The sequence below is a fragment of the Manacus candei genome, unplaced genomic scaffold (assembly GCF_025592945.1).
Source record: "Manacus candei isolate 608988 ecotype Guabito, Panama unplaced genomic scaffold, ASM2559294v1 h1tg000043l, whole genome shotgun sequence".
In the NCBI taxonomy this organism is placed as follows: domain Eukaryota; kingdom Metazoa; phylum Chordata; class Aves; order Passeriformes; family Pipridae; genus Manacus; species Manacus candei.
Window position 1 is genome coordinate 17,698,203 of NW_026138091.1, and position 12,877 is coordinate 17,711,079.

A 12,877-nucleotide genomic window follows, 5' to 3' on the forward strand; every position below is an offset into this window, starting at 1 on the left:
AGTGCAGCATATCCTTTGGTGTCAGGGATCAAATTCATTCCAGGACAGGATGTGTCACAATAAACAAGGGAAGGAAATGAGCTGCTTCTGAGAAATGGAGTTCCCTCCAGCTCCCTTTCAATTTGCACACAACTAGGCATTGTGCTTTATATATAATTATAATGATTTATTCGAAGGTGTTTACTAGTCAGAGGCATAACATCTTGCTTATCTGATAATTACATAGCTGGTGAGGTCATTGAGTAGGTTGTTAGCCCTGCCAATCTTTTGCACTAAAATGAAGTATTTGCTTGTACATTTCTTTAATGCTTCATTTGTTTGCTGTCTGTGACGTTTTTATCTACCTGCAGAGGATTTTTGTTGTTTCTTTCACAAAGAAGCATGTAGTGAGTCTGTCTTGCCTAAATTTCATATACCTTAATTACTTTTATACCGTAATACTGGTTCTCATAATGTGAAATCGAAGAACTCGTCACAATAATAAGTGTAGTGTAACTGAAAATTGATCTCTTAAGCTTTGTCACACTGCTTATAAACATAAAAAAGAGATAGTTACGTTCACAGTCCTGGATCCATTCTGTACAATCAGTTCATTACTGTACTTAATGTAAATTGAGTGCTAAATCTCCTTAAGTGAAATCTTCACCCTGCTTGACATTTGTAATCATGATTGGATAGGAGAAAAGTACATTTCAGAGAAGGAAATAAAGGAAATAAATAAAATAAATGCCTCTGTGGGCTATTTGGCGGAACCAAATTTAGAGGATAATCGAATCAAAGTAGGAAGGCATCACAGATGGATAGCACAAAATGAAATAATATGCATGTAATCTTCCCAACCTTGGGAAAAAGAACCAACCAGTCACTGAAATAGCTGTCCTGAAGGGAGCTTCGAGACCCGATGCTATACTCTGCCTTGGATGTTGTACAACTTGACTGGCTACCCTTTTAGTTTGGAAGTTCATTATTACTAATTGCCATCCTGTCAGTGAAATGATTTACCCTTTATTGAACATATTCATTGTGACCTCAACAGATGTGATAATTCTGTTGTGAGATGCCATTATCTCTAACTCGTCCAGATAAACAAATAACCATTTGAGGGAGCTGACCAAGCTCCTTTGAAGCAACACTGGCACTTCTACACCACAGCACATGCTGAGATATGGGCAAACTTCAAGACTTTGTATCTTCTAATCCAGTGGTGTTTAAATTGGTGCAATTTAGTTCTGTCACTTCTTCAAGCAGCTATGTCTGATTCTGATGTTGCTTGTTTTCTGATAATAGAACCCCATGATCTCACAGGTCTCTTTTGCCCCAGAAAGGAAGCATCAGCACTAGCTCGGAAGCTAGGAACTTCATTCCCACTTGTACATTAGTTCTAGATCTGGCAGTTAGGTGTCTAATATTTAGGAAGCTACTACACCAAAATTCAGGCTAGAAATTCCTGCTGTTTGCAATAGCATGACCGTAGTATTAATGCCTCTGAAATTTGCTTCCCAATAAAGACTTCAGAAAATCATATTGCATGTGTATTATAAGTGAGCATGCTGAAGAGTTAAAAAAAAAAAAAGGAACAACTTAAAGCAGCATCATGTTAGTGAACTTTTTAATTTCCGAATGCTAAGCAACAGGGTTTGAACATCAGCAGGCAGGGATAACAGGAAATGCCAACTGTGAAACACCTTTATATAGTTCCAAAGCTTGAACTTTGGTAGCAAATATGTCTTTTATCCTGCTGCCAGCTGTAGCAATTCAGGTATTTAGCACTCCAACCGTTTACTGTTCTTTAGGATTTGGCTCTTAAGTATTTTTTGCACAAATAGGAATCACATGACATTTTCTTTCTCAATGTGCTTCTTTTCTTTCTGGATAGGTGGTATAAACCCTTGGGATCTTTTGATCTGCTTATCTTCCAGAAAAAATGCTGGTACTGGCTGCATTCAAACAGAAGACTTGCATAATCTAGAGTTGTTCCAGAAGGTATGAGATTATTGTGTTATCTTTTGTGGGAATGGATGGACAGGCTAGGCCAAATTTTCAGCCCACATAAAAAGAAAATTATCTAATCCTTATTTTATACCACAGCACCATGATTTAGCAGCAATTAAAAAAGGTTTTTTATGTTTTCTATTTACTGTGAAATACTTGTCAGATACCAGCATTTAATTCTCTGTATCGCACCCAGTGATCAAAAGCAATTTCTCATTTAGACACAGGAGGTTAGTTTGGATGTAAGTGTTTCAATGTAAATACTGAAAATTAGTAAAATTGGGTGTCAAGTTTCCCTTTTCTGTTCTTGAGCTTAAAATTTTGTGTTCTTGGCCACCATCAACCAGCATGTCTGGCAGCAAAAGTGTCTACAGAAGTCAAGGGAAATTTAAGCAATTTACCCCATTGGAAAAGAGACTTTAGAAATGGAAAGAAATGATTAGAAAATGCACACAATATTTCAGAATAATAGCATAGGCAGAAGATAGAGCTGGACAAATTTAGGCTTCACATCTTATATCACTGTTGAGTTTCACCTGTTGTAATTGCTCTTTTGTAAACATAATTTAGGCACCTCTCCAAACAGCGACAGTGCTCCTACAATTGATAATGTGTTAGCTGGACCAGTGTTCTCCTCCAGGTCCTTCAAGGGAGTTCCTTGTTCTGGCACTGCAAACTGCTTACTCATGGTCCAAAGCATTGGTAGTGCCAATATTTCTTGGTATTTTCAGGGTTGCTTTTTTTTTTTTTTCACTTGAGTGTGTTGTGGGCACAATTTAGGTTACTTAGATATATAATGTCTAAATAAAGAAGTGGCCTGTTAATAAAAATATGTAAGTCTTTGAAAAGATTTGACCAAGCTATAGGTACAGTTGACTTGTATTTAAATTAAAATGGCACAGATAATAATGGTAAGACCCTAAATTATAGACTCCAACTTGAGGGTCTGGGAGAAGTGGAACTGCTTTTAGAAAGTGCCTCAGGTATGAAGTTCATGAAGATACAAAAAACAATTGGTGTCCACAGAAGTCAGAGCTAGGAGCATGTACACTGGGGTTCCCTGGGACAGGATGCCTTATCTAAGTGTATTCAAACTGAAATTTTTGTAGCAGTTCCAGTTTGCTAGAAATACACATACTTTGAATTCAGAGCTCAGATGATAAAACATCCCAGGCTTCTGCAAGCTGCTTTTTGCTCAGTCTGCCTATATTATCATATCTGAGCCTCTAATGCTGTGAAATATAATAATCCTTACAGCATGCTGCAATGTCCAAAAGCTTCACACATGAATAACTGAGACACACGGTGATCAAAGGAATTGTCCAAGTTCTCTCAGGAAGTCTGCAGCAGAGCGGGGACTTAAACCAGATGGCCCAGACCTTCAGATAGCTTTAAATATTGAGTAATATTACTCTCTGCTGGCATGTCCATACCACAGTGCAACACAGTTCTTTGTTGCAGAGCCTGGAAGTGGTTCAGCTACGTTTGCTTTCCACTGATCCCAAGCACAGTCATTCAAGAGGCATGGGGTATTTCCATGCAGGGAGGGAAAGCAGTTGGTAACTGCAGAGAATAGAGAACCTGCAGAGACTGAAAAGGGGACAGGTGAAAACTCAGCAGCCAGGAGGAGAGATGTAGGTCTAAAATTTTGGTTTGTGATGGCCATGGAGGAAGAGTCCACACCTTAACTTCATTATCCCACATTGCAGGGATGGCAGTGTTGTAATTTCCTTTTGACACTGGCAGGAGTTTTGCACATGAAGTGTCTCTGATAAATTGAACACAGACCCATTGAAGGCTTTTTCCATTGAAGGAAAAAGAATGCTTTTCTGAATGAAATCATTAAAGTTTCTCTTCTTACATACAGGTAAACCTACTTCCAGAAATCCAGCATTTCCTTTGCAGAAAAGAGGGATTATGCCAGATAGCAAAAGCCTTTTCAGGTAATCTAATTTCTTCAAATTCAATATGTGATTATGGTCGGGCTTACAATTCTGTTTTATTTTTAGTATGAATGCATAGAGGGAAAAAATTAAACAAGAATGGTAATCCATTTCAGACACCACTTCAGTATAGAGTACAGTTATGCAGTGTCTTTTCAGGTAAAGATACTGCATTGTTTGGCTATTGCATATTGCAGAAATAATTTGGCTATAAGTGTCTTATTTTTGGACTGTTTTGTGTTACTGTAGTGTATTGGTGTTTACTCTTCAAAGCCCTGGGTTCAGTGTAATATGTTTGTTCAGCTTTACAAAAATGTTGTGGCATGGAGAAGGAGTAGGAGTCAGAGTTTGGTTCCCATCCAGACATAATTTACTGATATAAAGCCTTTGTGTATTAAGATCATCAACCAGAAAAGTTTAAAGGTTATGGGCAAGTTGCCAGAGAATTCTAATTTATCATTGGTAAAATTCAGCTTTGAATAGAAACTGGAAAAAAACTATTGTGCACTCTCTTGGGGTTATTTACACTACAGAGGGACACACTATGATCTCAGTTACACTACTCGAATTCCATCATTGATGCTATTTTGAATTTATGATCTACCTTCACAATATAAACTTTATTAATAAGAAATTTTGTCTTTTTCTTGATTTGTTCTGTAATCCAATAACAACTAACTCCATGTTTATTCCATTAGTATTTAACCTTGTTTGCAATTATATGTCTGATTTTTATTTTTTTTCCTCCCCTCCCCTCTCTCCCTTCCCCTCTCTCACCTTTTTTATATATATGCTAAAATCTAACACATAGGAAAGGATTCTTTACATCTCATTTAACCATTTACAAGTTAGGTATCTTCTGCAGCAGTATTCTAGTCTTTCATTTAAGTCAATGGAGAGAGAGATACACCTACAAATACTATTTCTTTTTATCCTAAAATATGTGTTTAAAATAGGTGTGTTGAATTACCCTCTGCAGGTACTTACTATCCAGTTACCTCTCATCACTGACTGTAAATGGGGTCTAGACAAGTAGCTTAGATTAAATGTTTCACATTTGGATGCTTGATTAAATTTGAGGTTAGATGGTTCCTAACCTAAGTATACCATATTTTTCCCTTTTAATTTTTGTGCTGTTTCATTTAAAGATGGATCTATATTTAAAAGCTGTGAAGTGTTTCCCTTAAAAGAACTGTACATTGAAGGTCAGTTTAAATTGGACCTTTAGATTTTCCTGGTGCAGTACATTGTCAAAACTGATCATAAGGAACATGCAGTGTAATAAACATCTATCCAGGTCCTGTGAGAGTGTTTTTTCATGAAGTCATATTACACCAGGTAAGTGACATTCTGTTTTGTCTGAGTTTTAGCATGTCTTCAGTGGTGCCTACTGCCTTGGACAAAAAGGCATTAGTTAAAGCAAACTTCTAGAGGCAAGACTTCAGATGCTCCCCTTCCATTCACCTGATAAAGCCAGTTCTTTCTACTTGCTTTAGCTTGCATTCTCCAACAGATCTTTCTTTCCAACAACTGTTAAGTTGCCATTTAGTAGGATTTGTTTGATGCTCAATTTTAAAGTTTTTCACAGAAATAATGGTTTTCATCAGTATTTCCTCACAGAACAGTTTGTTTCCTTTCAAATCAGTCATGTACTTTCACTCTTGTGTATTTGAGTCAACAGGGCTTCTCTGCAATTCCTGTTGAAGAGGATCAGTGGGTTTGTTATTACTGTGTTCGTCATTTAGTTAGCCTCCAAGGAGCCAAGCAATTTCCTGTAAAAGTGAATACACAAAGAATTATGCCATCTTATTAAAGACATAGTAAGCTGTAGAAAGAAATATCAGGCAGAAAGGCTGAGAGGATGGGATTACTGGATTTACTATGTGCTATGACAGTGTTGATATGGATAATCAGTGGTAAAGGTTTTTTTTAAAAAATGTTATTCTATTTCTTGTTGCACAACTCTTAAACTGATAGGTTTTGTATTTAAGAGAGCACACCCATTCTCATACCCTTGTTTTATAGGAAAGAAAATGGTTTTGTAGAAAGTACTATGCCAGTGCTTGTTTCTTTGCTTTGTCTCTAATGCAAAATATTTTTGTCAGTCTCACACTTCATATTCCTTCTGTCTCTATGGGGGGAAAAATTATGCATATACCAGTGATGACTACTTTCTAGGAGAGAAGCAAGGAGGTTAAGAAAGGATAAGAATAGTAACAAATCCTAAATTTCAACACTGATAAGTGCTTGCTGTTCAGTATGAGAAGATTGGTTTCACTTCTGCTTTTACGGGGCATTTGGCCCAGTTTTTAATCAAGCACCTGATCTCTGCTCACTATATGGGACTTGGGCCATGAGGAGGTTCTGGTATGGCTAATGGATGATGAAGGAAGGCTCCTGGCATTTATTGTTCAGGTCAGCAAAAGCTGCAGCAGTTGCACTGATCTGGAAACTAAATCTTCTTGCAAACAACCCAAACCTAGAAGCTTTTTGAGGTTGGAAAACAACTGTCAGAGAGATTTCAGGTGTTCATACTTGGTATCACACCATAGGTGCATTAAAAACTGCACTTGGCTGCCTCCTGGAACTATGCTCAGATGAGAGATGAAGAGGACTAAGGTCCACAGTGTGAGCAGAGTTCCTCAGATTCAGTTTAAGGCACAGGAAAGGCACCCTGATGCATGTACAACAAATAGTCTCTTTAAGAGGTTTTGCCTGGGAAAATAGAATTGCTTATAGCATTGCCTCTCTGATTTTCCTGTTCCCTAAGGATTTCAAACTAGTCTGTCTTCCCATATAAGCATTTGTCTTGCTTCATCACTTCCAGGGCCCAGCCTGTGCCATGCATAGTTGTTTTCTCTACTCACACAGATCACTGATCCTTTTTTTAAGAAATACTTTTGCTATACAGCTTCTGTGTTTCTTTTTATTAGTGTCACTAGTGCAGAGACTATGCAAGTGTTTACCAGCTTTATGTGCTCTTCTGATCACCTGCTGGCCTGGCCAACAGCATTAATCACGCAGAAGGTCTTGGGATGGGCGTAGTCCTAATGAAATTGTGTAGGAGGGAGAGCCAAGATAGTCCAGCTCTGTGACTGTGCTCTCACTATGTGATATGTTTACGGTCTGTTGCTAACCCCATGCCAGCTTTCCTCTCCTCCTGCCTAGCAAATCTCTCTTGCCTGTCCCCAGTGTCCCTGGGTTACTGTGGATTCAGCAGGAAGGGTTACAAGCTGATAGGAAGCAAGACCCAGTGGAGCCACCTATGGACAAGAGAAGCTATAGATTAAATTTGTTTTCTGTTGTAATAATTCAACATCTCTGTGACTGGAACATGATTTTTTAATTTTGGTTATAATTTCTTTTGCCAGCTGGTCCCTGTAAATGTTTGCACACCAGCTCTGATCAGGTTTGTGCCTACTACCTTTCTGCTACTGAAGTTGCTAAGAGTCTCAAGAATGGCCAATAAAACCAATATCTGATTCTTTTCAGTTAATTTGATTATAAACTATGTGGGCTTCTTTGGTTTTACAACAGTGACAGATCTCAGCTAGGACAAGAACGTACTTCTGTAAGAACAACAAATATGAGTAGTCTGAAAAGAAGTAAAGCAGCCAAATTAATTTAATTACTTGGCCTACACTATTCTATATTCTACCCTGTTACTAGTACAGAATTGTGGCTCTAATCATGTAATCATGTAATCAGCCAGCATTTTCACTGACTTGGTTTTTCAAGAGTTTTATAGCTTATCTGTATAATTAAGTTCTAGTATGAAAGATGCACACAGAAGAAGCAGCCCTTCTGGAAAATGTTGGAAAAAAAACCCCAAACCTCTAATGTTTACCTGTGAGGATGCTTTAGGAATGAAAAAGCAAACACTGTATTCAATCAATACTGTAAATACTGTTTTTAATTCACCTGTCAAAACAGAGATAAAATAAACATGGGAAATGATTGATCTAGACTGAAGCTGTATTTCCTGATGTTTTTAAAGAGGAAAATAAACAACATCATACAAATGATCCTCATTTTATCTTTTTAACTCTGAAACTTCACGGGTGTTTTTGGCATGAATTTCAGTGCATTTCAACCCACAGTTTAAATTAACTTCCCTCTATATCTGCTTTACTATAAAGTTGTTTGGCTTTTAATACTAAATGTATTTAGGATAGTTTAAATTTTCAGAAATCACAAGTAGTTTGACATTTCTTCATTCTAAATATCCAGGGTGGGTTGCTTTCAGATTAACTGTATTACAGAGGGTGAGATTACTGTGTTTTTTGAATATGAAAACCTTTTAAGGATAGCTGGATCAATAGTCAATAGTGGGTGGGATATTGAACCTGCAGCAATGTGCACATCACAAATGAAGCTTGAAACACATGTCAAGACCATGCCAGGAGTTTTAAATATCAAACAAGAAACGACATTCCAGTGAAATCCATGGAAGTTTTTCCAGGACTTCACTGGGGCTAGGATTGCCCTAGTCTTCCTAATTTCCTTCAAATACTCATTATCTACTTTGAGTTTCACAGTTTCTAAATGCACAGGTTATAAAACTGAGTGTTAAAATTTTTCTCTCTTACTTTAGTGTCCTCATAATGTATAATCAATAGGAGAGTCTTTTGTTTCAGTCTTTTCATCCAATAGCTCAAATGGGTAACAGGAAGCAATTAAATAGGATAGGTTTGCTTTCTGTGACAAGTCTCAAGGCACATAGTGGTGGTAGTTCAACTGAAATCATCCATCCTCCAAAATCAACACTGAAAAATGAAAAAAAAAAAAAAACACTTTCAATGCTCATTACTTTCATAGTTATGCAGCTTAGAGAAAGTTGCTATACCTGACTGAGCCAGAGGTACTGGATACTAGGCTTTATTTTGATCAAAATCTCTTGGTCCTGGAGGTGCTCAAAAGTCTGCTTAAGAATCTATGAAAGCTTTTTAAGCATCTCCTGATGTGGAACAATCTTTGCAGCTGTTAAACACACCTTTCCAACCGACAAGGGCTGGAAAATTGTCCAGCTGAAATACCAGAAGAAGACCAGGTTGTAGCAATGCAGCTTGCCTGGTCTGTATCACAAATAAACTCTTTGTTTTCCAGCAGCCCACATCAGTCAGGAAGTTGGATGATCCTAGAACACGATGAAGTGTGGAGTTCTTCTAATTCACTGAGGTGCCCTGTCAGAAAGCAAACCTGCAAGGCTGACAGAGAGGACATCAGTATTTCCTGAATATTGTGTGGTAGAAACTGATGATAAAGGGCATGAGGTGACTATAATTCTCTTTTTTTTCATATGTGAGAGAATTCAGGCTCCTGATAGAAACAGACTTCCACTATGAAAATTTAGGAAGAAGTTCACAAGGTGCCTATGCAGATGGAAAGACTCCTGCATACTTTCAGGATCAATGTACTTCCATGTTCTAAAGTAATGTCTTTCCTGCTTGAAAAGCATCAGATGAACACCCTACAAGTACAAATGCACTGAGCTTTCACCTTATGAAAGAAATTAACAATGTGCTGGGCCCAGAACAAAGCACAGCACTTCAGTTCCATTGCATCCCTTCTCTAACTTTATGCTTCTTTAAACAACCAGGAGCTCCCAAGGTGACTGAATCACTCTTGAAATGTTTGTAACAGATCTGACAGTTGATGGGCACTTTAGAAACAAAATGATTTTTTTTTTCCACAGAAAATAGTCTTGATTTTTCCTTGCTTCATGTTTGAAGTGTATAAAATATAGTCTATTTGATCTTGAACAAAGTAAAAAAACGAAACTAACAAAACTATATCATAACCCTCCTTGTAACACCAAAGGATACTATAAAAGGAAAGATAAAAAAGAGGACACATTCTCATTCATCTTGTTTCCTTTTCTTTAACTGAGTGTTACCCACTTAGTTCAACTAGTAGGGTATTCTCCTGCTGAATTCCTCACCTTTGCAGATTGCCAGATGTTCATGTTAACCTAAGTGTTCCATTTACCACCAGTTCAGGTGGCTGCAGCTTTGCTCTGCTCCAGGAAGTCTTAATTTGTCCAAATATACTTCTAACTCTTGGTAAACCTTTTGCTTGGCCAGATGTTGTACTCGTAAATCAGCTATTCTTTATTGTGTATGTCTTAAATCTTCACTTCTGAGCCAAAGACAAGAAAATACCTTAGGAGCTGGAGACTGAAAGAGAGAACAAGGAGTCATAGCTGTGTAAAACACTTGAAAGGCCTCAGATGTCAACGAGGCTGCTGCATTAGGTATCAATTGTCACTGTTAACTGATATGTTTGACTATTGTACTTCAAGAGATTGCACTTGACAGAACAGTATCTACTGTCAGTTCATATGACAAAGAGGTGCTTAATTTTTTTTATCTGGATGTGTTGACTTGCTTTGTTGGATCTTACACCTCCTTTTCAGATGTGCCCTTCAACTGTTCTTAGGTCTGTCTTTTACCTGTTGTTGTGGTTAGAGAGCTGATGTGTGAATTCAGTTGAGAACCTGTAGTGGCTTCCTTACCCATCAACATGGCCTCACAATGAACACCCTAGGCAGAGGTAAAGTAGTGCTGTTTGTTGTGTTTTCAATGGTATCATTCCAGAGATGTCAGCATCAGAAACCTTTTTCAAGCCAGAATTTCAAGGAAGGGAAGCTTTCTGTTTTTTTTTAAAGTGAAAGCACATATCCAACCTTAGGCCCTTTGCTTTACACAGGATCATCACAAATGGCAGCAGCAAAAAGTACTTGTGGCAAAGCCTGCAGCTGCTCCTCAGGAAAAACAGCAGTTTGTGTAGCATTTCAATTACTGCATAGCCACTTTAAAGGAAAAATGTTCTTTTGTAGTTTACTTTTTTTCCTTTCGATCTTTAGAGTCTGCTACAGAAATTACTGGTCTTAAGATTTGGATTTTTGAAAGCAGGGATGTTATCTGGACATGAATGTAATCTGGATGCTGGAACTCTTTCTAACTTGGTTTTCCAAGCTGCCTGACAAATATCAACTGATGAGCCTGCCTCACCTCTTCCATTATAAATGTTGATGTTGTTTACATACTTCAAAAGGACTGGTTAATTAACAACAGCTTGTAGAGTGATTTCAAGATGGAAAAACATGGCAATTACTGCAAACGGTAAAGGCACTGCAGGCTAATTTTCATTGATGATAATGTTGATTAACAAATACACAGCTCTAATAAACACTGTTACTGCTTTTGAGTGCAGGAGCAGGTGAAGAGTTGCCATGAGAACTGATGTAGCTGAGTGCTCAGTTCAGCCCTACTGATGTCTCTTTATTATTATGAAAATTGTATTCATTGATTACTAGGAGTAGATTTACCAAACTGAGGGACTGTCACTCCCCCTTAACTCTACCTGATGACGTACATGCTGTGTGTCATCTCAAAGATGCAAGCACCTTCTGACAGTCTCACTACTTCTTACAGCCACCTTGCAATGGACTCTCTCCCAGGTGGATGCCAACACAAAACCAGTAGAACGGTGTAAGGCACCATGCAAACAGAATGCCTTATAACATGAGGAATAATTTATGACAATTCTCCCTTTCTTAGTTCTCAATGCTCATCACCAGCACCCTGAATTTTTTTAACTTTCTCTTCTTTAACAGATGGCAGGTTTCCTTTTTTTTTTGACATTGGGACATTTCGCAATGACTTAGGGCAATACTAAGGATCTTCTACCCAGTAGTTTGAGAATTCAAGGACATTTCTCTTTTTCATCTGTCCCTACCCATTTGTTTTACTTTGTTTTGTTATATCAAATCAATTAATGTTATATCAAATGAATTAGTCTTTTGTATTTCCCTGAAACAACTAAAACTCTCATTTAGGAGGGGTAAATACAGGTATAAATCTCATCTCATTATTTTCAGACTCTGTCTTGTGAGTTAATATGATACTGCTTACTTGTTACCTTAGCAACACAATTAAAAACATATTTTTAAAGGAAAAGACACTTTGCTTTCTCTTGAATAATGAGCTGAACAGCCCTTTTCTGCCATGTTCTTATTTTCAGTGAAATGTTTACTTTCTTTTAAATAAGAAAATTATGTTTTGTGTATTTCACTCTCTCAACATAATGGTCATTTCACCTAAAGTAATTGCTGAAAAATGTGCACCTTTGACATAATTTGGCTTTCAGATGATCAGACAAGAAGAGCTGTGATTGTGGTCCTTTGCATGATTCTGTTAACGTAGACATGGAGATATGGCCTGATGTTATAGGGGGCTTTGTCTGGAAACATAGTTCTGCCTCCTTTCAGCCGTGTGCCAGATCAGTATCTTGCTGTTTGAAGATCGAGGCTACTAGAGTTGAACTCCAGAGTCTTACAGTGCTGTTCTGTTCCTGGTGAATGTACTACACTACCAAGATACAGGGGTATGGGGCTTGGCTCCATAACTCCATAAATAGTTGCAACAGCAGAAGGCTGTGTCTTGCCTTTTTACCCATGTGAGCATAAATTAGAAAAAGATCTCTGAAGTAATTTGTGCACTGTGGAGGGCCTTTATGTGTTTTAATAATTCTGGTTTTATCTGAACACCAAAGCTGTGTGATCAAACTTTACACTCTGGGAATTATTTGCAGCTGCAAGAAAGTAGGTTAGTTTTCTTGCACGGTCAGTGAAAAAGCCACTCTCTTTCAGAGAGCCCCTCAGAACCAGTATTTCTCTTAGTGCTCCAAGGGCTGGTCTCTCTTTCTTTCTGTTTCACTCTTTCTCTCACTCTCTCTCCATTGCTTAAATACAAAGCCTAAGAATACTACCATGCTAATAGATATCTAAAGTGATGCATAGGAGTAGTTGCATGGGGCCATTGCAAACTGCCATGGTGAAATGCCATTGTCTATCTACTGGGTGGAAATTATCCTTGTGTCTTTACAAGGCAAGCATGGAAAAAACAGCACTTGATTTCACAGATCTGGTCCCTGTGCAT

The 12,877-nt window shown here is 37.9% G+C and overlaps 1 protein-coding gene across 6 annotated transcripts in view; it reads left to right on the plus strand.

Annotated features, from left to right (window-relative positions):
• The window catches only part of CPED1 (cadherin like and PC-esterase domain containing 1), a 146,495-nt gene that overhangs the window by 30,482 nt on the left and 103,136 nt on the right, over positions 1-12,877 (plus strand). For 4 of the 6 annotated variants that reach the window (XR_007905883.1, XM_051795420.1, XM_051795422.1 and 1 more), the window contains exons 4-5: positions 1,877-1,983; positions 3,860-3,935. Coding sequence is in view for 5 of the 6 variants with exons in the window: in XM_051795420.1 (XP_051651380.1) it covers positions 1,877-1,983; positions 3,860-3,935 (183 nt within the window). In the remaining variant the exon portion in view is untranslated. Of the gene's footprint in view, positions 1-1,876; positions 1,984-3,859; positions 3,936-8,211; positions 10,488-12,877 lie in introns of those variants that run through there. The other 2 variants (XM_051795424.1, XM_051795423.1) reach the window with 2 other exon arrangements.